This window comes from Pectinophora gossypiella, chromosome 1 (genome assembly GCF_024362695.1).
Source record: "Pectinophora gossypiella chromosome 1, ilPecGoss1.1, whole genome shotgun sequence".
NCBI lineage: Eukaryota > Metazoa > Arthropoda > Insecta > Lepidoptera > Gelechiidae > Pectinophora > Pectinophora gossypiella.
The window spans coordinates 13,119,143-13,146,130 of NC_065404.1; the positions used below are offsets into that span (position 1 = coordinate 13,119,143).

At 37.6% G+C, this 26,988-nt stretch overlaps 3 protein-coding genes across 6 annotated transcripts in view; 1 reads left to right on the top strand and 2 right to left on the bottom strand.

The window, feature by feature from the left end:
- Positions 1-887: 887 nt before the first annotated feature.
- LOC126367386 (tubulin glycylase 3A-like) lies at positions 888-3,947 on the bottom strand. Its single transcript, XM_050010895.1, has 3 exons — positions 2,918-3,947; positions 2,319-2,834; positions 888-1,726 (listed from the first exon to the last, which is right to left on the bottom strand). Exons 1-3 carry the CDS (start codon positions 3,945-3,947, stop codon positions 888-890), a joined length of 2,385 nt encoding a protein of 794 aa, XP_049866852.1.
- A 1,622-nt stretch (positions 3,948-5,569) lies between these two features.
- On the bottom strand, positions 5,570-10,019 carry LOC126373835 (tubulin glycylase 3A-like). Of its 2 annotated transcripts, XM_050020571.1 has the most exons (10): positions 9,894-10,019; positions 9,458-9,608; positions 8,803-8,996; positions 8,517-8,692; positions 7,987-8,427; positions 7,414-7,625; positions 7,243-7,333; positions 7,000-7,170; positions 6,680-6,933; positions 5,570-6,602 (listed from the first exon to the last, which is right to left on the bottom strand). In XM_050020571.1, the coding sequence occupies exons 2-10, from the start codon at positions 9,579-9,581 to the stop codon at positions 5,632-5,634; spliced, it is 2,634 nt and encodes an 877-aa protein (XP_049876528.1). In that variant the 5' UTR covers positions 9,582-9,608; positions 9,894-10,019; the 3' UTR covers positions 5,570-5,631. The 2 variants fall into 2 exon arrangements, with proteins under 2 accessions (XP_049876528.1, XP_049877280.1); XM_050021323.1 differs by lacking the exon at positions 9,894-10,019 and having other exon boundaries at positions 9,458-9,665.
- Positions 10,020-10,710: 691 nt separating this feature from the next.
- Positions 10,711-26,988, top strand: part of LOC126378807 (serine/threonine-protein kinase 26) — a 71,961-nt gene continuing 55,683 nt past the window's right edge. For 2 of the 3 annotated variants that reach the window (XM_050028325.1, XM_050027609.1), the window contains exon 1: positions 25,119-25,625. In XM_050028325.1, the coding sequence (XP_049884282.1) occupies positions 25,338-25,625 (288 nt within the window). In that variant the 5' untranslated portion in view covers positions 25,119-25,337. Of the gene's footprint in view, positions 11,161-25,118; positions 25,626-26,988 lie in introns of those variants that run through there. The other variant, XM_050029104.1, reaches the window with a different exon arrangement.

Here is a 26,988-nt window from a genome sequence, read left to right on the forward strand (position 1 = left end):
CCATCTATTACGTGAGTTCTATTTCTTATCAATTTAACAATTATTTAGCTTTATAAAAGCTTATTGATTCGGAACGCAGCTTATTCATTGTTGGCAAAAATATTGTTTGGCTACAACCACTTTTTATTCAAATATTTCATATGAAAACTATTTGTTGGCGGGAAAACATGGATTTAGGTTCGAAAGAGTAAAAATATAATAATATGAATGGTAATCTCCACTCATTTTATTGAAAATAAAATTTACTTAGTAGTTTTGAAAATTACGTGATTTCTGTACTGTTCGCGCGTCTTTAGCCGTTTTTTTTGCCCGTGATTTTACGGTGAGTTTGAGAAATGGCTCATACATCAATTTCCGTACAACTATTTATTTATTAGGTAAGTAATGTAATTTTTTGTAGTATTATGAGAAAGAGAGTTTACATTTTTTTTTCACAATAAATAACCGAATACATATTTACATTGAAGTAATAAGGAAAATAGTCACCCTTTGTAAAAAAGAACCAAACCGTTCAAATCAAAGACCACGTTAATTTAATATTATCTTGAATTTTGTTTTTTCATTCCAATAAAATTGTTTAAAATAGAAACAAAAACTACGTACAGTAAAACTAATCTCATAATTGGCAAGACAAGAATCAATAGGTATGTATGGTACGAGTAGGTATAATGCGGGTAGATTACGTAACAAAGTTCACGACTGTATCCCGATTGGGGTAATCAGAGGAACAACCATCGCAAGATGAAAACCCACAAAATACCCACACTTTACCGAGCTTTCTGCATCAACTTTTATGCTGGCTAATAAAATTACTATCTATATATTGGTGAAATCCCCATATTAAACAAAATGTTAGAATTTTCCTAATGTTATTATTTTATTATTCTTTAAGCATGACTTAAATCACGGTTATATTCCCTCTCTTTCTCATCCAAGAAACTAAATAATCTCTTGGTAGCGTCTATTAGACCGATACTCTCGGCGTCTGTTACATGAAACGTAGTAAACATATCGGCTTGTTTTTCTTGAGTTTGGTGCACGTCGTTGAGTTTCTGAGTTAACTTATTCTCTTGATTCGCGTCGCAAATTGAACCACTACCTTTACCGTTAGGGCCATCATCTAATTTACTAAAATTGAACGGGGTCTTAATATTTATTGTTTCTGCAGACGCAAACCGACAGCTTTTCTTTGCTGGAGAATTAATGGCAGTTACACTTCTGACAACTTCTCCGGTGTACCTTTTTTTAATCATATTGTTTGAAGACGGGAACGATACAAATGACGGCGCCATTTTTACGCTAGAAGTGTTTTCGGTTGTGATGCGATCTAGCAGGTCGTCTAGTTGACCGGTGATGACACCCGCTACAGCGTTCAAGTCTTCGTCAGATTTTGTATTACGCTGCATATTATCTTTTACTAATTTGATAGAAGTGGGTCCTTTTAATTCTTCCGTGCTATCATCGGGCTCCACCATGATGTCAGTCTCATAAGCCATTCTTAGTTTGTTTAATATGGATTTCATGTCTTGAGTCTTTTCTAGTTTAGCATCAAGGTTTGTGTCTTCCTGTGGCAGTTTTCCTCTGTAGAAGTAATCCATAGGTAAAGCGTGTCCACGTACAGTTAAATCAGTTGCTTGTCCATATTGAGGCATGCAGACCGTCTGGCGATAGATGCACTCAAATTGTCCTGTCGAAGCTTTGTAGTTTCCAGAGTAATCGATGACTACTGCAATTTATAGACAATGACATGTTATAACTATTAGCTAATTGAATGTAAGCGTCAACTTTAAAAGCTTAACCTCACAAGATTATACACGTAAATATTACAAAAAGGTGTCTTCGCCAGTTATCATCTACCTACTTACTACTACTACTAATATTGACGACGATGTCTCTCTATCACATATCTCTCATGGCTATCTCTATGTTTACGTTTTGATTGTTATTAAAAAGTTACGACCTTATCACGAAAATGCAGTTTGCTCAACGGCTATGCTAGAAAATATTTACCTTGATAGAGTCTCATATATTGTGCTTCGAAACTAATATAAATTCTTTCAAACTTCTCTGGACTAAGAGTAGATAATGCCAAACATACTAATAATGTTTTCTGTCTACAAGGGCTCATGTTCTCATCAATATGATAGGCTACCTGTAGAGTCGTATGGCACATCACCTTCATTTTAGTACCAGATCACCAAGCCCAAGTGGGCCTGCCCACTTCAGTTAAGAGTAGGAACATGATTTGAACGAGAAAGGTTTTATTACGAGTATTTTTGTATCTTTATAGAATATAATAAATAAATTTAGGTACTTACCTTTGATAATATCAGTCAATACTGCGGGACAAATTTTTGCAGTAACTTCTGTGGTAGGATTAAGATCCGGGCACGAGTTTATTTCGATCAACCACGGTTTGTAGTCTTTGTCCAAGATAAAATCGCATCCGTACAACTCAAAACGATTCTTGCTGTACGATATGGACTCTTGGCAGTTCAACATGATACCCACGATCGACTTTCTCATTCCTGGGTAAATTACTTCGTCCCAGACAGTTTCTTTCCCGGTTTTAACCAAATATTCTTTATATGTTTCTAAATCCCACATATTGTTTTGTGGAAGCTCCGGATGGCGATTTGCGCAGTTCTTATATTTTTTTTGAACTGCGTTGTTAGTTAAGTGGATAGATTCGTGGTAACTTTCGAGACTGTATTTCTGGGAGCTAAATTTCAAATAGCAATCTTTGTACATCCATATTACCAAGGGACAAGTGTTAGTGATTAGATAATATTGTCTTATATCGAATTTTGTCTCGTGTATCAGAAGTGGTTCTTCTGTAAAATAAAATTGGATTATAATGACAAAATATTTCTTCACGATTTCTTACTACCTATATATAGTATGTTCAGTAACCTACCAATGTATTTTTGGAAGACGTATTTGCCTCGATTTAACAAATCCGTAAGGACACCTAATTTGGAGGCCATTCTTATACCCCTACCCCTGGAACAATGTGCTGGCTTGATTATCCAAATGTTGTGGCATCCTTCACAACTTAGTTGTGGTCTGTATTTGTGTATCTCTTTAAGCAGAAATTTCGCATAGCCTAAATAAAGAGGCAACTTGTTATCCTTATCAATGGTGAAAATGTCCTGCTTTGCCATCAACAAGTAATACTTTTTCAAAAAAGACTTCCACTGTCCAGGCGTAGCTGCTGAGACGCAATATCTGTCAATATCTTTATTTTGTTTGCGAAATAGATATTCTTTACAGCGGTTTAGTGCAAATACTATTACATTAATAGCTATAGTGCCTGTCTCAACAAATATTGGCCTATCGTTAGCGACCATAGAAAGAACCCATTTCAGCAAACTAGTACATGCAGTTAGTTTATAGTCTCTTTCGAAGTCTTCTTTTTCCCCTTCATCGAAACTGGAGTACGTTCGAGGGCTATTTATTTCGGCTACATCCTCTATGTAGTACCAACAATTGCTTTTTATTGAAGTGCACAACCCTTGCTTCGTCGTCCAGAGAGCTTCTACTTTCAGTTTGTTATAGACAACATTGTGGCTCCTGGTCGCGTAATCATCACGGTCGTCTTTCGCATTCCAGACGAAATTAGGATCACATTTCTCTACAAAGTTAGATAGTAACAATTTTTCCAGTTCAATATGCATTTCCGAGTTGTCCCTATATCGTTTGTTTCGTAGTTTGGCTAGATCCATCTTATTTGGTGGCACCTTTTCTACCCAACCCCTTTCGACTAAAGCTTTGCGTATGGGTGTGCAGTAGCCGTGAATTAGAAATATTTTGTTGTGTTTCATCGCGTCGGCTGCTAGATTTTTCAGTCTTAGATATCGTGACGACCTTGTTTGACAGCTGCATATTAAGTAGCTTTTCTCTTTCGGCGAGAGACCATTTCTCCTATTTAAATCGTCAGATGGCATTTTAACTTTTGGCATATCGGACGAAGCTGGTGAAGGCATACTAAACTTGTTGAAATGACAAAATAATCTTTTGACTCCTCCTCTATCGCACTCGTCTTTGGACAGTTTCTGTAACAGATAACTTCAGGGATATACCTACTTTCACGGCTGTGCAATGAGCCGAAATTCGCCATAATTTGTTTATTCATAATATATTTACTGTATATTTATTAATGAGGTACGTACGTCATATTTTTTAGAACATGAACAGATTGATAATCCCTGCTGGGTTGGTGAGGTGAAAATAATGCATAGAATTCGTTCAGCTACTTTATAATTACCTCTAGTGTTCACGGCTGCGCTATGTATGTGAGTATAGGTATACGTCCCTAAATTCCTCCTAACACCTCCTAAACCACTTATCAGATTTCGAAATGCGGTTTGATAATTATCCGGTAGCTATAGGTTATATGACGTCACACTAAATTCAATGATTAGCCCTCTAAGTAGAGGAAATAAGCTGATAAAGAATAAAATCTCTTGGCAATCCGTGGCAAGCGAATTCTTCAGATAGATTGGAATTTGACAACGGCTATATCCTAAATAATAAAACTATTTTCTTGTTTCATAGGTACTTACCAAATTTTTTTGAATATATTAATACAATTAACAAAATGGCTAGGTACCTACGCGCTTACCCCAGGAATTGTGATTGCGTGTATGAGTTTGCATCTTTTTAATATTTTAAGAGGGAATAACAATTATTACGCTGTAACTACCTGTTTCACGGTATTGCATGATGGTTTCTTTTTATCAGCGATAGAATTTCCTAGTACTTTTGGACCTGCAGATTTTTTATATCGTTTTCCAAACTTGATATCCTTCTTCTGCATTGTAAAATAAAGATAAAATAAAAATTATGTAGGTAATAATGATGAAGGTAGCTAAAATCAATAATTTGTTCATGAATAAGATGTTTAGTAATTTCACCTTTCTCCTCTTCATACATTTCTTCTTTCGATTCCGCATTATATTTACTGAGTCGCGTCATTTTATCTCAGTTTCTTTACCCTACGAAGTTACAAAAATAAAATAAATAAACGTCTTTCAAGCAGGTAAAAATAAAATTGTAATTCCCTTACCTATGTTGCGTCGTTGTTATTTTCCATACTACCCTTATCAAACGGCAATATTTAGTTACTTAGGTTTTTAATTTAGATAATTTTTTAATCACAAAAGATTTCTCATTGTTATGATCATGTTTTTCAAAGTGACAGGGGATGTCACATTATCGACATGTGGGCGAATAAAACAATATTACAGTGGTTCTGCATGCCAGCCCTTTTCGGCACATTTTCTTTTGCGACGGGAACGCTTGGAATCGGTTTGGGTGTGGTTGCGTGAAGGACGTGAATTCTGAAATAGGAAAGTTTACTTACTACACAAATAAAATATAACACCGATTTATTAGGTCATAAAATTTGAACACGCCAACAGTTTAAAAGAAAATATTTTTCTTTATAAGTTAACATAATTATAGTCATCTACATAATAATATATATGTAATAATTAGTCTTATTTAAGCGATACAATCTAAGCAGATTGCAATAAATACAACTCATTAAATCAGGAGCCATAAAACAAGTAACACAATGTTAATTGTAAATTGCGATGAACACACGTTTGGGACAATTGATGGCTAACATTAAGTATGTTTGGATTTTAAGATAGAGTTTCGCGGTTCGTCGTTTAACGGCGTCATAATAACACGATACGGGGTATAAATGGACGTACAACTTTTCGAAAAACTTATACCCTTCTTAGCTTTATTTTCTCCTCGCAGTTTACAAATACTTGTGCCGATAGCACTCAATTTTTTTATAGGATCCGCATCGTCCATGATATTTCGCGAGTTCGGGAGGGGGTCGGAAAATTTATGATGAGAATTGATTCCTCCCGACTTAGTTTGTCGCAGAGGAACCACATTTTCAGGTCTGTGAATGCTCTTGTTCTGTACGGAAATGGTGGTACGAAGCAGGCTGGCAGTTTCACGTTCCCAATCAGTCGGGTCTATGTAGCAGCGCTTGTTACCGACCGATTTTTCGATCTTAGGCTTCTGGGTTCTGTTCGCGGATTCCGTACGGTATTTGCCTGGGTTACCTGACGGCCCCTCCTCCGGTCGACAGCACGAGTGAGGGACTACACGACGCTTACCATCTCCGTTTTTCTCTCTCCTTCCACGGTGCTGTGTCCTAAAAGAGAGCGCGGACGTTTTACGCTTTTTCGATCCGCTCTTAAGAGCGAAACCGGATTTAACCACAGTCATAGCTTGGCGTACCGTTAGAGATTCCTTGGGTTCCATTACGATGCCATCCTTGTTCGTCGGTAAACAATCGTAAGGGTTTAACCAAGTAAGGAAATCTGTGATTATCGGGCCGCTGTACTCAGCAGGCACCGATTGTTCTTGGTCTATAGCGTCACCGGAAGGTACACGAGGCGGTATTGGTGTAACATTTTTTTGTTCATGTTTTTGTCTTTCCTTTTTCTTAAATACTTTTTTTCCATTAAGGCACAGGGACAAGCCGAGATATGCCGGAGCTTTAGGGATAACCTGCCGATAAGCGAGTTCAAATGTTCCCGTATCCGCATCGGGATTAGTACGCCGATCGAGTACCACTGAAAGTAAAAAAGTTATTAAGTAGGTATATTTTTAATTATTGGTAAACCATTTTTCATGAGCGTTGGAAAGATACCTTTGACAACATCTTCTAGACACTGCGGACACAGTCGCGCTGTGACGGAGGTGGTCGGTGCCAGGTCGGGGCTAGAGTTGATCTCAATCAGCCACGGCGTAAAGTCCGACGTCAGCATGAAGTCTGCTCCGTACAATTCGAAGCTATTCTGCCTCTTATCCATCGAATCTTGACAAGCCAGCATCGCACCAATCAAACATTGTTTGATTCCAGGGTAGATTTTCGCATCCCACATTTCATATTTTCCGATCTGTCTTCAAAAACGGTTTAAATTATTACGTGCACCTTACAACTATTCTAACACAGCGATGGTTACTTACTTGAGGTAGGCTTTGAAGGTGTGACAGTCCCACATGTTCTCATCCGGTAACGCTTTGTCCCTTTGCCCGTTGTTCTTGTACTTACTCTGCACTGCATTGTTCGTCAGGTGCACAGACTCATGGTAATTTGACAAACTAAATATTTGTGAACTAAATCGAAGGTAGCTATCTCTGTAACAAAGGGACAGCCCGTCACTCCTGATTCAATTCTACGCTATTTCAACGAAATAAGGAAGATCTTACTTGTACACCCAAATTGTAAGAGGTTGACAATTTGTAACTAGAAACCACTGACGAATATCAAACTTGGTGTTGTAAATAACCAGAGGATTTTCTGAAACAAAATTTTGCAAATATTATGCACTTGTAATTGAAAGACCGTAATTGTTTTTTTATTCAGATCATTATGTTTACCTATATATTTCTGCACAACGTATCTAGTTTTCTGAGCAGGTATGTTGATGAGACCTATTATGTCTTTGATATTGTTCATGAGCTGAATGCCTCTACCACGGCATTTGTTGCCAGGCTTTATGATCCATATGTTTAGAACGCCGTCTATGTCTATCTGCGGCCAGTACTTGATCATAAGAGCTAAAACCTTCGCCCCCTTCTTTTCCAATTGTCTGTGAACATTGTTGAAATGTTGGATAAAGTAGGTACCTACTTACACGTTAAAGTTGAATTTATTACATTATACGTGTATACGTACGTATGTAAGTTTACATTATATTCTTTCCTATAACAAGATAAGGTAGGAATTTATATATACTAGTGTAAATGAAATTCAGTATTATATAATCCTAAATTAGAGGAATCATTTTGGTCTGTTGTTCTGTTTTCACAATAAGTGTTATGGATGATGATGATCTAATGCTGTTGTTGGCAATCGATAAACAATGATCTAATAGCTCGTTTGTCGACGCGTATGTAGTTTGTCCATAGTAATGAATTGCTATTCATAGGTATATATAATATATAACTTACCTCAGACTGTAGTTTTTATCTTCAGCAAACTTAGCTTTCTCATGAACAAGGAGGTAATGATGCGTCAGGAACTGGTCCCACTCGTGTTCCCACACATGCTCGCTTTGGTCCTCTATTTCATCGATGTCCTTATGAGTGTAGAATGAGATGTATTCGTTCAGTCGGTTCAAAGCAAATTCAATGGCTGTAAAGGGAACTTTCCCCTGGTGCGATACCAAGTCGTGCTCATTGGTGTTCGTGAGCGTTTTCGAAAGCCATTTAAGGATGCTGATGCACGCAGTTATTCTGAAATCGTCGATAAACTCCTCCAGGCTATCCGAGTTGTGGATGTTGTAGCAACGCGGAAATTTCGTTATAGACACCCCAGGTTCGGTGAACCAATGCATTTGGGTTAGCGAAGCCGTCAGACCTTCCTTGGTAGTGAAAATTGATCTGCAAAATCTGTTACGCAAAATTAGTAAGCACACGGTAACAACGACTAAAAATGACAATATATGGAAGGTCATTGCCGTGTTGCTGCATGCACGTACCTGCTTATAATAACATCCTTGTTGCTAAGTAACCAATCGTACCTATCCCTCTTGGTCGTCCAAAGGAAATCGACTGAATGGTGCTCCATAAACTTGAAGAGAATCATCCTTTCGACCTTTGAAAGCTCTTTGCCTGTCACTTTTTTAGGGTCTATGTTAACCGGAGGATGTCGAACCTTAAAATGAACACGATGATCGCCTTTAATACTTCTTAACTACGATAAAGCTGAAACATGATGCCACTAAGTCAATAATTTCTCTACCTTACTGAAGAGAACTATAATACCTTATGCGACTCATATTTCTCTATCCACCCCCGCTCCGTCAAGGCTCGGCGCACGGCCGGGAAGCCACCTCCCTTGATCATGAACACTCTGCGGTCCTTCATGGCGTTGTCAGCTATCTTCCGTAACTCATTCCATCGCTCGTTGCTTACCCATGACTTGAATTGCTTCAATTGGTCCGTCGACGACGAAGTTTCTACAAAATTGTAAGCGCCTGTTTCACCATTTGATGATAAAGGGTGTTTTCTGTTCGTCCGATCGGCCGACTGGTGACACGGCCCAGTAGGATTTATATTTCCCTTTAAACCGGCGGGTGTTGGATCAGTATGGAGAAGGAGAAAAAAAGATTCAGGTGACCGATTGATCGGTCAAACGATCAGGCGAACGGGAAACGCCCATGATAACTGTCATCACACTGGTATCCCTATAGGGTGGGCTGAGCTTTATATACTTTCCAAGATATCTAGGTGTGATGAACCGTAAGGTGATAGGTTATCAGCTCATCATCCAAATAGACAGTTTATGATTAATTTGTGGAACGGACATGCGAGAGTTCGATAAACTTAAATCGGTTTTTTCTTTGAATAGTTAAAATCTTTAAAAGTCGTCTTTTATCTTGTGTGTGGGTATTTTAGAAGTATGTTATCTAAGACACACCTGGGCCATTTTCGGATTTGGAGAGCGAGACAGCACTCGACGGCCGCAGTTCATTTTTGGCTGTGCTATCCTTGTGTAATTTCGAGTCTGACACGCTCTCTTCCAGCTCCATCGTTACAGCCATGAGCCCCAGGTGTAGCCCTCCAGAATTCTGTAACAGAGCACCTCGTCAAACACCAGCATTTTTGACTATTTCATCTGAACGTCTGTCCGCTCCAAAAGTCAAAGGTGGACTGGCCGACTAAATATAGAGCCGTAGTGCAATAACCTACTTTATTTTAACCTACATCGCTGTTCCTGGCTATCACGAAGGCTTCCGCGCGCATCCCTGCCTGGCACCTGCTCGAGTGACGTCACAACCAACAGATACGTCCTTCACAAACCGTGCCGAGTGTACTGCCTTACGCGGAAATTAATAAACCCAAATTACTCTTACCTTCTGCAATGAGGTCACTACTCAGAAAACTAGGTTAAAATGAACGCAATAGCGTTCTTAAACAAAATAGAAAAGGTATAAAATCGGTAACTGTAAATTTATTGTGACATTTTCGAGTACAAATCCAATACAAATCAAAGACCAAAGAGTATTATAATTATTGAAAGACTCGTCAAACTAAAAGACATTGACATCCCCTTGACATCTCGATTATTTTACATCAACCTCAACATCAACACGACGTAAACTCAGGTAAAATGTATGTAACCTTATTTCCAGGTACATGGCTTTACGAACTTCAGACTTTTATAAAAAAACAGTGCAACAATTTAGTACCTACGTAACATAAATATTTGAAATACCTACTTACGTACCTACGTACGCTAATAATACTATCTACTTTTTTAAACAGCCACGTTGTATGTTCAACAAATAAAAACTATTGTAACTATATTTGTCATTATTTAAAATCCAAAATCAACAAGAAGAGATATCTTGTTGCCGCGCTATTTTTACACTTAATGTTGGCACTATATCAGTTTACATTTTCTGTGTGTGGTAGCATTGTGTTTCCGTTTTTTCTGCGTTTTGTTTTTGCTTGAACGAATATTTTGATGTTTTTAAAACATTTATTATGGTATTTAATGCTTGAAAAATTTTAATTAATGGAATAATTTTTCTAACTAACAGTTCTAATACTAATTCTTGAAGAAAATTGCATTATTTTCCTTTACATTTCTTTAACGCTAACTTCAGTTACGTATTCGTTATATTGGTCACCTTGTATACGGGGCTATCGATTCAGAATTGTGGCAGCATTGTTTATGACATGAAAGCAAGATGGCGAGTTCATCTCCGTTTGATAGTTCTTTCCGTGTTATCTCACACATTTGAAGTATTTTTTCGAACTTCTGTTTCGTAATGATCTAATAAATTGTGAATAAATCTATGTAGTGTAGTGTCCGGAGTACTGAATAGTGTTACATCTTTATGTGCATGTAACCCACCTGAGGAATGTTGGTTTTTTCAGTGATTTGTGATTCGGTCAGGTGTTTTCGTTTTAGTCAAAATTAAAATTTTGTTCTTGCGCAGTGAGTGAAGTTACAGAGTTCAGATGTATTTGTGCCGTGGGGATGTTAGATGTCGGGACTGTCTTCAATGTTGGGAAACAAAAGCGTGAACTATTTGTTTTGATAGAACGTGATAAGTAAAATTGAGAAGGTCGAACTGAGAAAGAGCCCTGGCGGGAGTGATGGCCTTCAGTGAGGTGAGTGTCTCTTAACTTATATTCACAGCTTACTCATTTGCATTCTCCAAATCTCCTGCTAAAGGTCTCCTGAACTATACTTTTGTTTGTCTACCCGTTTTGTGCTAGTGCAACTATCCAGGTCACAGTGACTCAAAGAAATTTTAATTTCCTTATTACATATATTCAAATTAATGACTAAATAACTGTCCTATTAGCATTTCATTTCTATGATATTATGAATACTTTCTCCAATTTTAAGCAAAAATGTACATTTTGTATTTTACAGCCCATAAGACTTTAGATGTAATATAATTAATTCAGTTAATGTTTAATGCACTTTAGGTGCAGTGTATAAAGTAGAAAAACTACAGAGAAATGATGATCATGCTCGAACTGTACCCTGAAAGGTTTGTGAAATATTGCCATTCAATGCTACCTACCTACCGTCTAAATGATCTTGATTACCTATCAGCAGTATACTAAAGTCTTATGTATTTTATCACAAAAAAGATAATAAAAGCATATTCCAATGATTATAAGTATTTAGTGTAGCGTAGATTCCATCAGTACTATTTAAAGTTTACTTCTTGTTTTTCATGCATAGATAGAATTTTACTTATTTAATTCTCTAGTCTTAAATATTGTTCAATATAATGGGAAGTTTTTAAGAATCGGGTCAGTTCAACAATAAATCATACCACGAGACCACAAAGGAAAATATTCCATGGTACAATCAAAAATGTATATTACACACTCATTACAGATGTCTGCTATTACAAAAATGTATATATTGCAGACTCATTACAGGTAGGTATTTGTTCTTAATTGAAAACAGGAGAATTAATAGAGAATACTTCATTATTTCACCACCGACAGTGCAGGTGTTCAGTGGATCATGATATGCCACTTCTGGATAACGGCAGGTGTGTGTCCAAAAAGGCTAAACAGTAACTTATATATTATAATGTTACTTGATCATAATATTGAGAAGTAGAGTGAGTATCTACTCTATTTCTCAATCATCTTCCTTCTACTTTACTTCTCAACTATTAAATAAGCTGTAACAAAAACACACTATTTAGGTACTTTAATATTATTTATTATTACTTAAAGATATATCATATGCAATATGATTTTTATTTTGAGAAACCTTCAAAGTACCTACTTTGTATTGAATCCTTAATAAATCATTAAACTAACATTATTAGCAAGGCTACATAAGATGTAATAAAGCATTCAATTACCTTTTACTACATCATTAAAATGTTTGTCTAACTATGTATACCTTTACTAACAATTTCAACATAACTGAAACTGTTTATACAGTTGTGCTGTGAAAATTCTACATTAAACCTTATCTTTGCTGCTCTGTACCTATTTCGTTATTTCTTTTTGAGTTTAAAATGTCCAATGTAGGTAGGTATGTATTTTTATCTGTAACATATCCTACAAGATAACTAACGGGATAGGTATGTAGTAATATAGAGAATGATATGATTGTGTTAATATCTATGCTTCTATTATTGTCTTGTCAGTTCATTGTTCTTATATTTGTGTTTATTGCTATTCGCTACTGTTGTAACTGCTTCTCTGTGTATCGTTTCTAATTTCCTTAGTCTTTAACTATAGCTCAATATTTACACAATACCTTAGCATTTAGAATACGTAAATGTCAGCACCCAGTTCAATCGCTTACCTCGTGTGATGCAACCACCGTTAACAATTCACACGCTCGGTTTGTTATTCAGGGGCTACTACTTAGTGAAGTTATTTAGCTTTAGAGGTGAAACATCCTCGCTGGATAGGCGTTGTAGGTGTTTCATAATTGAGGCGTTTAACGGCAGGTTCCCACGGTTCGATTGTTATTCCGCGCTCGAAGAGAGCGTCGTGCGTGGCCGGTGACGCTGCGTGAGACTGCACTGTTACGTTTTCGGAAGTGGAACTGTAAAGCTGCGCCTAGACTATAACATAATCCTCTCCAACTTCATTACTGCGAAAATTAGGAAGCAAACTAGTTACACAGTTTTGAGGCCGAAACACGTAGCAAGCAATATTCAGAACTTCCTTCTCTGACTTTAAAATATAGCCGTGGCAAGGCTAACATCTTCTGCAAGTTTTATCAACAGGGCTCGGTTCAGAAATGAACTTGCATTTACTGGGAGTCGTGCGATAACTTGATAATTTAAGTCACTATTACCTCAAGTTCAATAACACGTCATAAATACTCTCTACCTACTTAGATACACAAAAACAGGTTTGTAGAATTCAAACAAACGACATCCGTGACTAAATAAGAACTTAGTCGTAGTGTGTAAGTATTATAATGTATCACGATGCGGTTTGGTTTTGTTGGGTAGGTGTAGTAAGTGGGTAAACATTGTGGTGTTTGCGTTATGTGGCAGGCCTTATCTATATGGGCCGTAGTTTCCTCGTAGGGCCCCCGAACGCACCCGTTTATCGCTAAATATTAAAATTATTGCATCTATTTTCTCTTTTATCCGTGATCAATGGAATAATAATTCTAATCTATACTTATATTGTTGTACAGACATATTATAGCATAGTCAGGTATCGAGAAGCTTTGTAAATGTGGGTACACCGGTCGTTGTTTGCATTGCGACAACGCTTCTGAAGTTTAATCATGGTTAATGAAATTCTGAGTAGGTACTTAACCCTATTTGAACATTTACCAGAGGTGCTCGCTGCGTAGGTTGAAATTGTTAAATATAGTATTATTGCAAGAATGATCAAGCTGAATACGCATTGTGTATTTCAATAATGAATAATTGTGTATGGTTTTTGTTGAGTCTAGAAACCACAGGTGCAAACACAGCCACACTCTACATTTTCTAGTACTCTTGCCTGAACTGATTTGTAAAAAATATTTCTAAATTCATTCCGTACAAATTCCACGGCCGTGGAATTTTAAATGATTCCAAAATTTAGGCGTGGCTGCGTTCTTAAATTTACCATGAAAAGCCTATTGAATGTTACCGTCATCATGTCGATTCAAGCAAATCTCAGTTAGTCAGTCGTGCGCGCAGGGTCGTCGACCCGGACTTATCAACAATCAAATTTGTAGGGCCCTCTAGCCCGCCGTGTAACTCAGCGTATTTGCATAGGAGGCACTCGTACCTCCGAAACGGGAAAGCAAACTAGGAAATTCCATTTGCCACAACGTACATCGTTTGCTTGCGTCTTTAAATTCTTGAAAAGGCTTGTTACGCTCACCGGTGTAAAGTCAACGGATGGAGACTAGTAAAATTCGAAGTCTCAGCGTTTACACCTTGTGTTTGCCGAATTCTGTAAACGCCTGATCCGGTCACAAATTCTATGCTCTGTTAAGTTTTCTTTAGATGTTAGATTTCAGTGATTTCTTTAAAAATCTTTACATTATTATTACTCACATGGCAGTGTTGTTTTGTTAGCTATTACTAGAGCCCAAAACAGTCTGCCAATAAACTCCACTAGCAGTAGACAGCTTAAGTTAAAACTACTATATTACTCTAGCGAAACCTATCATGTTGGTACAGTGTAATAAGTTCACCTTTGACCGCTATGGTTCAAGTGAACTATTGGCTCGCGAGTGAAAGGAGTGGGGCATCATGGTTCCGTTGATCTGCGGCGGTGCGAGTGATACGATGATGCGTGTATCTAGGATAACGACAGCATAGAGTAACCTTCTTTTTACAGAAAGTATCGGTCATATTATAAAACACTTTACTAAGCGATATTTCAACTAAAGTATTCCATATCACGACTAAATCCTAAGATATGATAAGGCCGATAAAATTCTGCTTTGCTTACTCACATACTCGTCCAATCGACTATACATTTGCAATAAATTCTTATGAGTATAATGTGATCACGTACGCAAGACTTTTGTTATTTTATTAAACCACACATTGGTAATCTTGACTAATAGCTACACTTTTGCCGTAACTTGTTTTATAAGTAGAACGGCAAAGCGAAGCGAACGTTGCTTTCATTGAAACAATTTATTTGAGTTGCGTTTAGGAAATATATTGGAAATATTTTCATAGGCGTTTGAAAGTACGCGAGATCGTTTAATAAACAAACAAGGCGTGAAGGAATCTGGGGCGAAATTCGAAAGCATCGTATTATTGTTACTCCTACGTTCGTTTCTGCAATTTATCTATGAAAAGCAATTTTTATTACTCTTTTTTTATATCACTGAAAAAGAGGCTTTCATCTCAATATCATATAGCCTTGAATCCTTCAACTCAGTGTTACCATGACACCAATATAATTTATCAGTCTGGAATTTTAGCAATTTGCTGACTCGTCAATCAATATCTCATTTGAAATTTTGCAGTGTTTTTCCCAAGATTGATGCACTTATGTGTTTCCCCATTTTTATCATTTTGTGTATCATACTTTAATGGGGATTTATAGCAACACTTTGCGCTGGAATAACTAAAGTTGGGCTTAATTTTTCCCGTGGTGTTGCGGCCAACCTGTCGTCTAAATGCCAGCAACGGGAGCGGGGCATAATATCGACGGATTTTAAATATTCATACCGCAGCAGCCGGGCAGCCCATCAATATTAATAACTTGCCGCGCCGGTGATAGAAAAGCACTTCACAAAACTGTTACACAATTATTTCTACCACCGCATAGTAACTAGTTCTCAATAACGTTGACTCAATAAAATTGCTATTGGAATTTGTACGCTTAACGACCTTGTTCTTATATTTTTATAAAATTGTCCACTAATTTTAAAGTTACATGGACAAGTTTGGCCAATTTCGACTTAGCGGCCTTGTTGTCATGCTAATTTACGAGCGTAATAAAGATACACTCGTGATTTCTTTTAATTTGGTCGTATAAATATCTAAGTATAAAAATGAGAATAGAAATGTTAGTTTTATAGACAAACATGTGGATTGATTACTGAGCGAAATGAGTAGATTTAATAATGGTGTTTGCAATTCCCAAACTGGTGAATCATTCATTAAAGTCGCGCCGATGGTATATTGTGTTTACCAAATCACACAGCGACATGGCACACCTTATTGCTCTCCCACGCTAAGCAATCGTTTTTAATTGTTTCGAACAATGAGAGGAAATTGATTTAATCACTGCGTCGTTGTTCGATCTCGAGAAAAACTCATCAATATGTTGATTCAAGATGCTCATTCAGGGAAGAGTTTGACGCAATTATACTAACCAATAATAGCGCACGAGTCGCCATCTCACCTCATCTATCATCGCTTGATTAGACTGTTTTTATCGCGATTTACTTCAATCATCTACAGACGTTTTCTATTTTGATTAAAAGTTGATTGAAGCGGTTGTACTTCATTATTGGTTTTCTGAGCTCCTTATTTGATTATTAGTAGATTGCAGGCTGCCGTTTGAAGATTGCTTAATGTTTTTCTAAATGAAACTCATCTGAGTTATGATCGCGTTTGCACAAGACGTTATGTCTTCCAAATTGTTCTTAATAAGTGCACAGTAGACTAAAGAATGAAAGGAAGTCGTTCAAAGAGAGTAGGCAGAGTGTTGTATTATAAAATTACATCCTTTAGATATAATAACATAGCATTTGAAATTTGTGCTTGTGACACTTTGGTGGTATTGGAAAAGCCGTTAGAAGGCAGGTTTGGACGGGGCCAACGTATGCGATGTGGGCTACGGTCGGCTGTCGTGCCTTAACGTAAATGTGTAGTAATTTTAATTACCTTGTATTTATGATTGTATTTAGATTTATGATGATTTAAGAGGACTTTAGTTTTGCAGTTTATCTGCGTTGATTTTGTTAAAGAAATGCATTCATTACAATTTAATTTTAAATAACGGAATTTCTGTATTAGAATTTAATTTGTTCGCAATGTTCTTAAGAACTATCTGTAGAAGTCAAGTACAGTTTAATATTGATTTCTGAGTTAGTTAACTGGATATGCAGTTATCCAGTTAGCTCGGGACTGGTACAGCAGACGTCCGAACACAAACAGCTCTGCTCGTATAGGTTGTTAACATAATTGATTTCCAGACGTCGCTGCGACTAGGGCTTAATTGGATTTGCGTGTACGTGCGTCCTTGCTTCGTAAGAACAATGTTTATTTATCCTATATGAAACTGTCTACTAAGATAAATTCCATTAAAATTATTCTATAAACTACTACTGCTTTCTGTAGCAAAACATTCGAGATATCGCTATTTTATCTAATCAATCAGGATTGCTCTTGAAAACGCAGATAATGAAACGGCTAGCAATTTCAATTCAATCTCGGATTTTACGCCTATTTTGTTGTGCTTATTAAACTTTCCCGTGATTTGTGTTCAGAGTTATTTAGACGACTAATTGTTTGAAATGGGTCTAACATACCTCGGTCCAAAAAGTTTGGACTCTGTCTGAATGGGTGAAAGTTGTGCTGTAAAACCATTAACATTTCAACTGCGTTATGTCTGGCTCCAAAGTTATGATGTTGGACTCGGATTAGTTGTTCCTTGCCACGTCTATATTGAAACCAAGGAGAGTTGAAGTTAAAGTATAAGCCAAATGCCTTTACAGTTTAGATGTAACCTTCAAAGACAACATCGCACAAAACTTGTTTACGGCTAGAGCTTGTCATAATTTATTCTCAGTATTCGCGTTGCCGTTACTCGCCTTCCGCTAAACTCTGCATTTTATAGAAAAACATTTTAAAGTACGTTATTGTTCGGTTTGTCTTTTAAATATAAAATTGTGTTCATTTTCTTGGGTACTACCAATTTCGTTTAGCTATAATTGTTGTGCCAACTTCTGTATTGACATTTTAATGTGTATGTTATGTTGATTGTTGGTACTATGATGTACTGCAGTGTTTGTAAGGCAATCCGTTCCACTGAGAGTAAAGAGCAGTGTATTTCGTCACAAGAGTGTCGTGTGGGTGAGTATACTACTGTGTAGGCAGATTATGTATTACTTATTCACAATACGTTTGTAAATTCATGCTAATTGCACTCTCGGTGAGTTTGTCGTAATGACCTTGACGCGCATTATATTGTGTTATGATTGCCTGAATTCATTTTGCAATGACTGTCAAAGCAAAGGCTATTTACTTTATTTTGCACTTAAATTGTTGTAATTATTTTTGTTATTATGGTCGGGATGTCAATAATCTCATAACCGGCCCATATAACAATAAGAATGTCGAATAAATATTTTTTCTTTCTTTCTTTATATACGTTCCACTGCTGGGCACAGGCCTCCCCTCAATAAACCGGAGGGAATCGAACCCGGACCTCCAGATCGTGAGCCTAACGCTCTAACCACTAGACCACGGAGGCTGTCAATAATCACTTTAAGTAAATATATTTTGTGTTATAGGTTTACTTTAGCGCTAAGTTGATTCTAATCACATTCTAAGCCTACACCATTGCTAGTTTTTATGATCTGGGCGTTCAATACATACATCATATTTAATATTCTATTGCAAGAAAATAGCTTGCAGTCATTGGTTTTAATGGCTTTCATAAATGTGCATGCATTGTGCAATGCTATGACACATTAAAAGTCCATCACCCATAATATATCCATTGACGTGCTGTAATTGTAATACTGAATGTGTTTTACATTTAATTCACAGTTTTCTAAAAGAAAACAAGCGTCGTAAAATGCCATGGACAGTAATTCAGATTGCGCTCATTCTAATCGACCAACTAGTCGATGTCGCGTGACCGTTGGAGTTAGCCGCGGGCACTTTCCAAAATTACGTCCATTCAACTACACGCCTTATAACAGAAATACATATAAAACCCAATCAATGGACTATTTAAACTATAAAGTTAAAGTTACTACCTATTCCTTGTCATATTACAATATGAATTAAAAGAAATATAACTTACTGACCGAATGTTCTCTCCGGTACCTTTCCGAAGACAGACTAAAATGTCGTGTCATTGAAATGGTGGTAGACGGGACGTGGTTTGGTTAGTCGTCCAGATTTCAGGTGCAGTAAAGTCCCTGATAAAATATTTGTGCAAATCTGGAAAGCTTAGGGTGGGTCGATGCTTTTAGAACTAGGTGTATTACGATTTAAACGGATTGCATGTAACACCAACTTGACACTTACAAAACCGTGAATCGCCGAGAGAGAGAGCTTACGATGTGGACAGAAAAAAAGCTGATGAATGCTAATTATGAAACAAATACACGTAAAGAATAACGATAAAAATATTAAATCTATAACGTCAAAGTTTTATAACTCCGGGTTTAATGGTGATATCATATCCGTTACGATGATTATGTTAACCCGGATAGAAATAGATTTAATTGGAGAGAGTATAGAGAACGACAGCGATATCTGGAACTGGCGATACTAGAGCTGAATTTACATATCTAATACCATATTCGGAACTCGGGTTCTTGATTCATATTCTTCTTTAATACCTACTGTTATCCCCTTTTAGGTTGTAGATCGAACAGCAGATTTCCACTCATCTCAATTTTGCATTTGCATTGATATGCATCCTCTGTACTGTTCATACTAATACATTAATATTACACTAATATTCATATTGGAAATTAATAATTCTTTGTATTGGATCTCCGTCGTTGTTAGTCTGTTCTGTTATGATTATGACAGATCTTTGAAATGGCGCACGCTCAAGATGTTTTAAATCCAATGTGGTAGTGATATTTTCGATTACAATCTTTACCTGCAGGCGATGATATATAGTTAAAAGGTCATTGTACCTTTTGAATTTCTTATCGGCAAATTCTGAGTTCTTTTCCATCCGTACCTCCACCATTCAAGTGTCATGTTATTAATTTATGAGCTAGTAGAATTAAACAAGGCACTCCGATACATTTGAGAAAATATTAATTTACGATTCGTTAAACTAATTGTTTATGGCATTTAATAATGTTCGATTAATAATGTTAATTTGTAATTACGTCATTGTGACGTCACTGATTTTACTTTTCTCCTTCTACCGAGATTCGAAATTGATTTTACTTCGTATATGTGAATTTTGTTCGTATGTACCTAATCTACAATAGCAGCTTACCACGCCTGGGCCAACTCTAGCTGGATTGACATGCGCGATCGCAGTGTAACGGTGTCTTTTGCATAATCAAGGCAAGAACGTTCCATTCCACCGCTATTAACTGATTAAGTACATGATTTTCAAGTGCAAGGCAGAGCTAATGCCCTGCCGGTCAATACCACTGCTCGTTAAAGCGAAAGTTATGTTCATAGGCGATAAAAATCGCGGACGCAATATCAGTCTAAAGTTATTATTACCCATGCAATCGCAAAATGACAATACACTCGCACCTTTGATAGAATTTCCAATTAAATTAACTCAGTAATGGAATGCGTACAAATGTAAATAGGTTCGTGATGATTGTGTAGCCACAATTGCCACTGTGGTGAATGCTTTGTTCAGAACGGCAGCTGCTTTCTAGTAATGAGATATTCTGAACTTTCATCCTAGGATAGGGCTATGTAGCGCACAGGTTTTGTAATAAACATTACAGAGGCGCATTATTCTAATCCACAGATAAAGATACAATGTAAACGAAGTTTCGAGGCGATTGATTTTAACAAACGATCAAATAAACATAATATTTGTTGAAATAGCCAGTCACGTTCCTTTAATAAAGTAAGTGAAATACTAGTATAACGGCACATTCATACTATAGCCACAAACACGACAATAAACATTGTGTCCCGCACACATGCGCGTACGCATCCAACATGATATCGAGTTTCATAGCTAACGTATTGTTTAACTTTGCAAACGTGATGTGTTTCCAATTATAAAGAGGAAATGAACCCTTTTACCTATACTTGGAATGAAATACGAGTAATTGTTTTGACTTTTGCTGAGAGAAAGACAAAGAATTTTAGTATTTATTTTCCCTGTACTTTGGATAAAATAAAATCGAGTAAATTCAAAAACGTTGAAGTAAACTAGAGCAGCTAACAAATACCTTTTCAAATAGAATATGGAACTTACTAAGTTTAGCCATTAAAAATAAGTCAGTCTGCAAGCGGTAGACTTCTTTCTCACGTAACTTGTTTTAGTTTGTTCGGAACTAGTGTAACATATTTATGTGGAGTTAGCTAGTAGAACACGTCGATTTTCTTTTCTTACGGTTTGACGGGATGTGAAAAGGGCTACTCGAAAATGAAATGTAATGCCAGTGTTCTTGACAACTCGAACAATTTATAAAAGTTTTCATAATGAAGTTGCTGGAACGTAATATACACGTTGGAGGTTCCTCATAACTTACTCCGACTCGACTTAAATAGAAAATGTTCCCCGAGTTAGCACTCGACGTGAAATAAATATCCTGACACTGTGGCACTGTAAAAGTACCGGTGGGTAACATAAAGCGCCTACACATATTTCACAGGCAACAGTATAACTGCTGCTAAAATTCCGCGATTTGGGCAGGTACTCTACTTTGGTCATTCAAGCAGGATTCATTTTATTGCTCACATTTCGACCCGGAACAAGTTTTTGGTCTGAGAAATTTCACGTCTGTAGAAAGAAATCATGTAGGTACGCGCCTATGAAATATTACAGTTTAGTTTTATCTTCTTTCTTTTATTTATTTCTTGTTTTCGACTTTATTAAATAAGCAAGACTTTAGAAGTAGAATTTCTTTCATATCTATTTCGAAGTGAGATACTTACGCAAAAAGAAAGATGGAAATCAGGACCTTAAAGATATTAAAATTGTGTTCGGTTTGCAGAGAATTTTCCTTTATCTTCCGATTTTCATTTTCATTCTACTATTTTTAGATGAGGCGACCGACCGAATTATGTTAATAGAAAAGATACAAAATACATTATGCATATCGTGAACCACATATTCATTTCTAAATTAGCATAATCATTAAACTAAATGCTCCTTAACTTTGTTTTGGGATAACAATGCCTGGAAGATATGAAGTAGTCTCGCTAGATAACTTTTCCTGCAGTATTATTTTTTTCTTGCACATTTTCTTGTTACGCGCAATATTGCAGGGAAACGTTTCTCGTTATTCCAAGTCGTCGATTACAGCATTGCGATTTCTAGTAGTAGAAGCATTTTCCTCTGTCTGTCGGATATTGTGCGCTTATGGCGTTGTCGGCCCGCTTAATGCGTTTCCGATGTGACGCAAATGGGATGTTTTGCACGAGTACTTACCTCACAAGTTACTCTCCTGAGCGCAGGTGCGAACTGTCGGCTAACTGGGGCAGTTTGCGTTACCTAAAGTTATATCGGAGACATTATGTTGGTCTTCTTTGTTCATATCATGTTACCCAAAATTGTGAAGTTATAGAATTATTTTTACTGCGGACTAACAATATTTTCGTAATGAAAACCGCCGCCATTTAAAAATTCGTTTAAATAAAATTACCTGAGAGGAAGGGAGATATTAATCTCTCCCGAAAAGTCCCTTTCCTAAAAGAATATAAAATTTTTGAACCATCCATCATAAATACCATCTTGTATTTTATCCGTATTTTTACAGTTATTTGGTAAACGTTACTGTATTGAACAATAGGTTTAACTCAGAACAGTGAAATCTTGGCTATAAATTTTAGTGCCAAAGCGTTTTAGACGATTTATGTCTGAAATGTTTCCAAACTTCAGTGCAGCTGAAGCCATGCAGCATTAAATAAACTATCATGAACTTGGAACTTTACCATACATTACACTACACTAAGAAGAATAAGTATTAAATATTTTGTAGGCGTCGGAATTACGCCCGCACTAATTTGTTATGTCAATATAATAATAATGCAACCATTCACCTTCAAGACTCTACAGCTCGATCTTTCACCTCATTCAACTACTGTAAATAGTGTAGACAATGCGATGTTGGTTTTGATAGTATTAGATACAATAATATGCTTTATCAACACTTAAGATAATCTGAAACGAGCGAATGTTGTTTAGATCATGATTGATTTCTTTGACTTTTACAAAATATGAATTCGATGCTTCACTCCTCATTCAACGTGATTTGATAATCAGTGCACGTATTTAAAAGAGCAACTCCATTAAAATACCGTTTTTGTTTTGAACCACTTCCGTTTTTGTTCAGTTTTGTTAAAATCCAATCATTGTTCCTAATAGCTCGTGCTGTGGTGTCCCCGTTCTTTGTACACATTGTCAGCCTTCGTTCGTCGTCGATTTTAGTCACGCGTAGGCATCGCCGTATGTCGGTTGGATGCTTTTTGTTTTTATTGCTCGTAGATCCTGTCGGTAAAATTGTGCGTGTCAAAGAGTGTGTGAACCCTATTCGGAGATTGTGCGGTGAAATTTCCAGTCAGCTAACCTGTCATACAATAATAAATTGATATAGATTAGAATCGTTAGGGCAGCAATTTAAATTAAAACTTATTGATATTACTATCTGATCTGTATTGAGTCGTATTAGCAATTCTAATTGAACCAGTTTAATCATGTCCAAGTAGAGATAGACGCTTCTCAAGGCGTCGATTAGTATCTTGCAGAATGCGGAATATAAGGACCAGCATACGCAGTCGAATTCCTGAACGAAACCCACGCAACACCTGTTGCGTATTTTCGAACATCTCATTGTCGACGTCGAGTACCTAATTCCGAATTGAAAAGGTGTTTCTGGAAAATATCATCCTTTTCACTTGTTACTGCATGATTTAGCCCTCTGTGTGTTGTACTTCTGTTGGAAAGTAAAGGGTTCTGTTGGAAAATCTAACGGATCATAAACCAAATAATATATGTGGGCCGCGTTGCCCAATGTCGCACAGTTATGTGCGCGCGTAGCAGAGCCATAAAGGCATGGAATGCGTGCAGTCCAGAGGGTCAGTATTCAGCGCACGGCCTCGAGGGCGGTGACTCTTCGGTCGGGACAGTCCACCCGCTGCCGTGCCACCACACGCGGAATACTAATGGCTTCCATTGTGTGCCCAAACTCAGACGTTCGCCGTCGCGGCCCAACGAAAGTTTTGTAACGCCTTTGTCTTGCAGACTTTCGCGTTCGCTAACTGGAACGCTCTTTTGACGGATTGGTTATAGCGCTCCGAATGTGTTTTTGTGCTAACTTTTGACAGTTATTGATGCCTGAAATTTGTTTGTAGCGAACTTGATTACAGTTTTTGACATGAAGAGAGCACATTGTTGTTGAACTAATAGTGTTGTCATTTATTTTGAAATCACTTTCATTAAGATTTACGGTTTCATTCTTGCAACAAAATAATGTTATTGGTGGATTCCTCTCTTTTTAAATAAATAGATAGCAATGTACCTAAATATGTTGTGCGTTATGAATATGCACTGGTGTGGCGGAGTAATGTGCGCAAGTTTCGCTGCGTTGCGCCGGAGCGCGCGTGGCCGCCAGCGGCTGTTGCACGCTCCGCTGGCGCCGTCGCCGCCCGCGCACCGCGCGCACCCCCGCGCTCCCTTGCGAAAAAATCATAATGCAATCGCCAGGGCGGCCGGTGTGGAACGCTCGACAACCACTCAAAACACGCAACCAGTCTACATTCAAATGCGTTGAAACTCACACGCCGTCCATCACGATGGATTTGTTGTGTCGGTAAACAGATTTCTCTTGAAGTATCTATCGCATTGGAAATTGTCCGCAAATCTACCATGTCGTCGCGGTTTATTGAGCTAAAAGTTACCATTGGATGTTGATATTCAGTGAAGTGAACTTTACCATCATAATAGTTGTTTCCTTGTTGATGTTTGTTAATACGCATTTTTCCTCACAAATACGTCATAGGTCTGTTGCAGTGTACCTATTTGTTTGCCCAGAATGGACAGGCCCTATTTCTGAAGTCTTTGTGCAAGTTTATTGCTCAAAAACATGCCCCAAACTCATCTTCAATAGGAATCTAAATCGTTTCCAGGTCATTAGTGACCTTTTTCGTCTAAACAATCGTCTATCAAATACGAATTAATTCTTTACGCGTCTCAGTGGCGTGTCCGGTGACGACTGCTTTCGAGGCGTTCATGTTTCCAAGCTGTCTTTCTATCGCGAACAGTGGCCTGGAACGCTCGCTGCGGCTCGCGGTTGGTAGCTGATTGGAAGCCGCACGTTATCTTGAAAGTATTGGATTCGTAAACGGAAACGCAAGGCTAATTATCACTCGATAAGGCAGTGAAACTGCTATAATGGCGATTTGTGTCAGTGCGCAATCATATTCGTTGTGATGAAGTGATTCGTGTATTGTGCGAGTAAGTGAACAAAGTGTACGATGTGGGGAGCCGCAGTGTCCAATCCGCCACATTATCATTATGTGCAAGGGCCTGGCGGTCCCGTGCCACAAGCGGGTCCCGGTGGACCTGTATTGACCGGGCCAAACGCCCGACACCTCCGTCCGCAGTCTTCGTACTCGTTACCACATGGCAGTAACGGACCCTCTCGTTGGGGTTGGTCTGGTAGTCATGCGTCGTCGTTTGATCGAAGACAGTTAAAGGTGCCCCCGCAACCTGCTCGCCCTGCGCCTATTCGACCTTCGCACAGCAAGAACGCTGCCGCAAGTGTAAGTGAATAAATCAACAACAACAATCGCTTCCTGAGTTTGTTGTAATGTCGAGACCGTTTCGATCATTTTGTTCAACCGTGTGTCGTACAGTTTCATGTCCTAGTGCAATGTGCGTGTACTCAACTATTTAGTAGGTATTGCAAAGATTGATTTCGTCCGCTCTCGCAATGCGCGTCTGATGCCGGCTGCGCACGCGTCACCTGACTCGGGCTCGTTTCTCTAATTCAATCTTAAGTATGTGGCTTCTGTAATAACTCATTCACCTACTTTTATATGACCAGTAATAATAGCAATTCACTGAAAGACATTATTCCAGTTAGTTTCAACAATTAATCTGATTTCTTCTTATAATTTGGTGTAACTTGTGTTTAGTTATTTACGTAACTGCCACAAAAATGTTGTATAAAAAAACCCGTATTCGTCGAGCTCATACCGGTAAACCTTTTATAGTAAGCCAACAGTTTCCTATATAGGACTAGTACCTAATGAATAGCAAATGTAGTCGTAACCGAGGTTGTTCTCTTTACGGTCCGCAGAGTGACGCGAAGGCGACTGAACCTAATACTGTTATACGGTAACGCAAACACTACTTACCTGTGCGTGTGCGCGGACAGAAAGTAAATACATACGTATGACATACGTGTTTTAGTTCATAATATTATGTTACTTGGGTAAACAATTCCGTATTCGGTGTTTCCTGAATGTCTATATACACAATATACCCACGCTAACCTAACCTAACCCACGTGTTTAGGTATTAGTTTTTCGTATTATCGGATACGTCATATATTAATTAAAAAGATAAGATGTAAGTATTATCCATTCCATTAATAAATTGCGTGTCGATTTGATTAAATATTATCTATATCTTTTTTTTTTGTTTATCTATTTGTAACGTGCGTGCGTATATTTATTTCTAAACAAGATATTTTAGTGAAATATGTTTGTAGTTTAATTAATTGAGGGCAGAATACCGACGTTGTGCAGACTAGTAACCGAGCGCCACGAAGCGGAAGGCTAGTGTTAAGTAAGAGGCTTCGTCATCCAAATGCAATAAAAAGCAGTGCAATTGAAGCCGCCTCAATTTTTTGCTGACGAAACTCTGCGCAATCGCCGTGATCGTGATTTGTAGTTACCGCGGTTATTTACTTCACTTATCACTTCCCGACTTCAACTTCTATATTAGACCGGTTGTAAAAAAAAAAAATAGTGCCTTCCATGCTTTAAAAGGATTTTTGTAGCAGTGACTCCGTAGGGAAACTCACGAGACAGAAAACTAAATCAAAAATGTCTGACTCGGACATTACCTTCAGCTACTTACCTATAGTTATTTTATAAAGAGCCTTCAGCTGCTTATCTT

What these genes read in the sequence shown, in the direction of transcription:
- LOC126367386 (XM_050010895.1), bottom strand. Translation starts at nt 3,947, where the DNA reads ATGCCATCTGACGATTTAAATAGGAGAAATGGTCTCTCGCCGAAAGAG. An exon ending in CGTCTTCCAAAAATACATTG is followed by an intron (nt 2,835 to 2,917) that starts GTAGGTTACTGA and finishes TTTATTTTACAG; the next exon opens with AAGAACCACTTCTGATACAC. An exon ending in ATTGACTGATATTATCAAAG is followed by an intron (nt 1,727 to 2,318) that starts GTAAGTACCTAA and finishes TATAAATTGCAG; the next exon opens with TAGTCATCGATTACTCTGGA.
- LOC126373835 (XM_050020571.1), bottom strand. Translation starts at nt 9,581, where the DNA reads ATGGCTGTAACGATGGAGCTGGAAGAGAGCGTGTCAGACTCGAAATTA. An exon ending in AGAAATATGAGTCGCATAAG is followed by an intron (nt 8,693 to 8,802) that starts GTATTATAGTTC and finishes GTTCATTTTAAG; the next exon opens with GTTCGACATCCTCCGGTTAA. An exon ending in CTTACAATTTGGGTGTACAA is followed by an intron (nt 7,171 to 7,242) that starts GTAAGATCTTCC and finishes CCTTTGTTACAG; the next exon opens with AGATAGCTACCTTCGATTTA.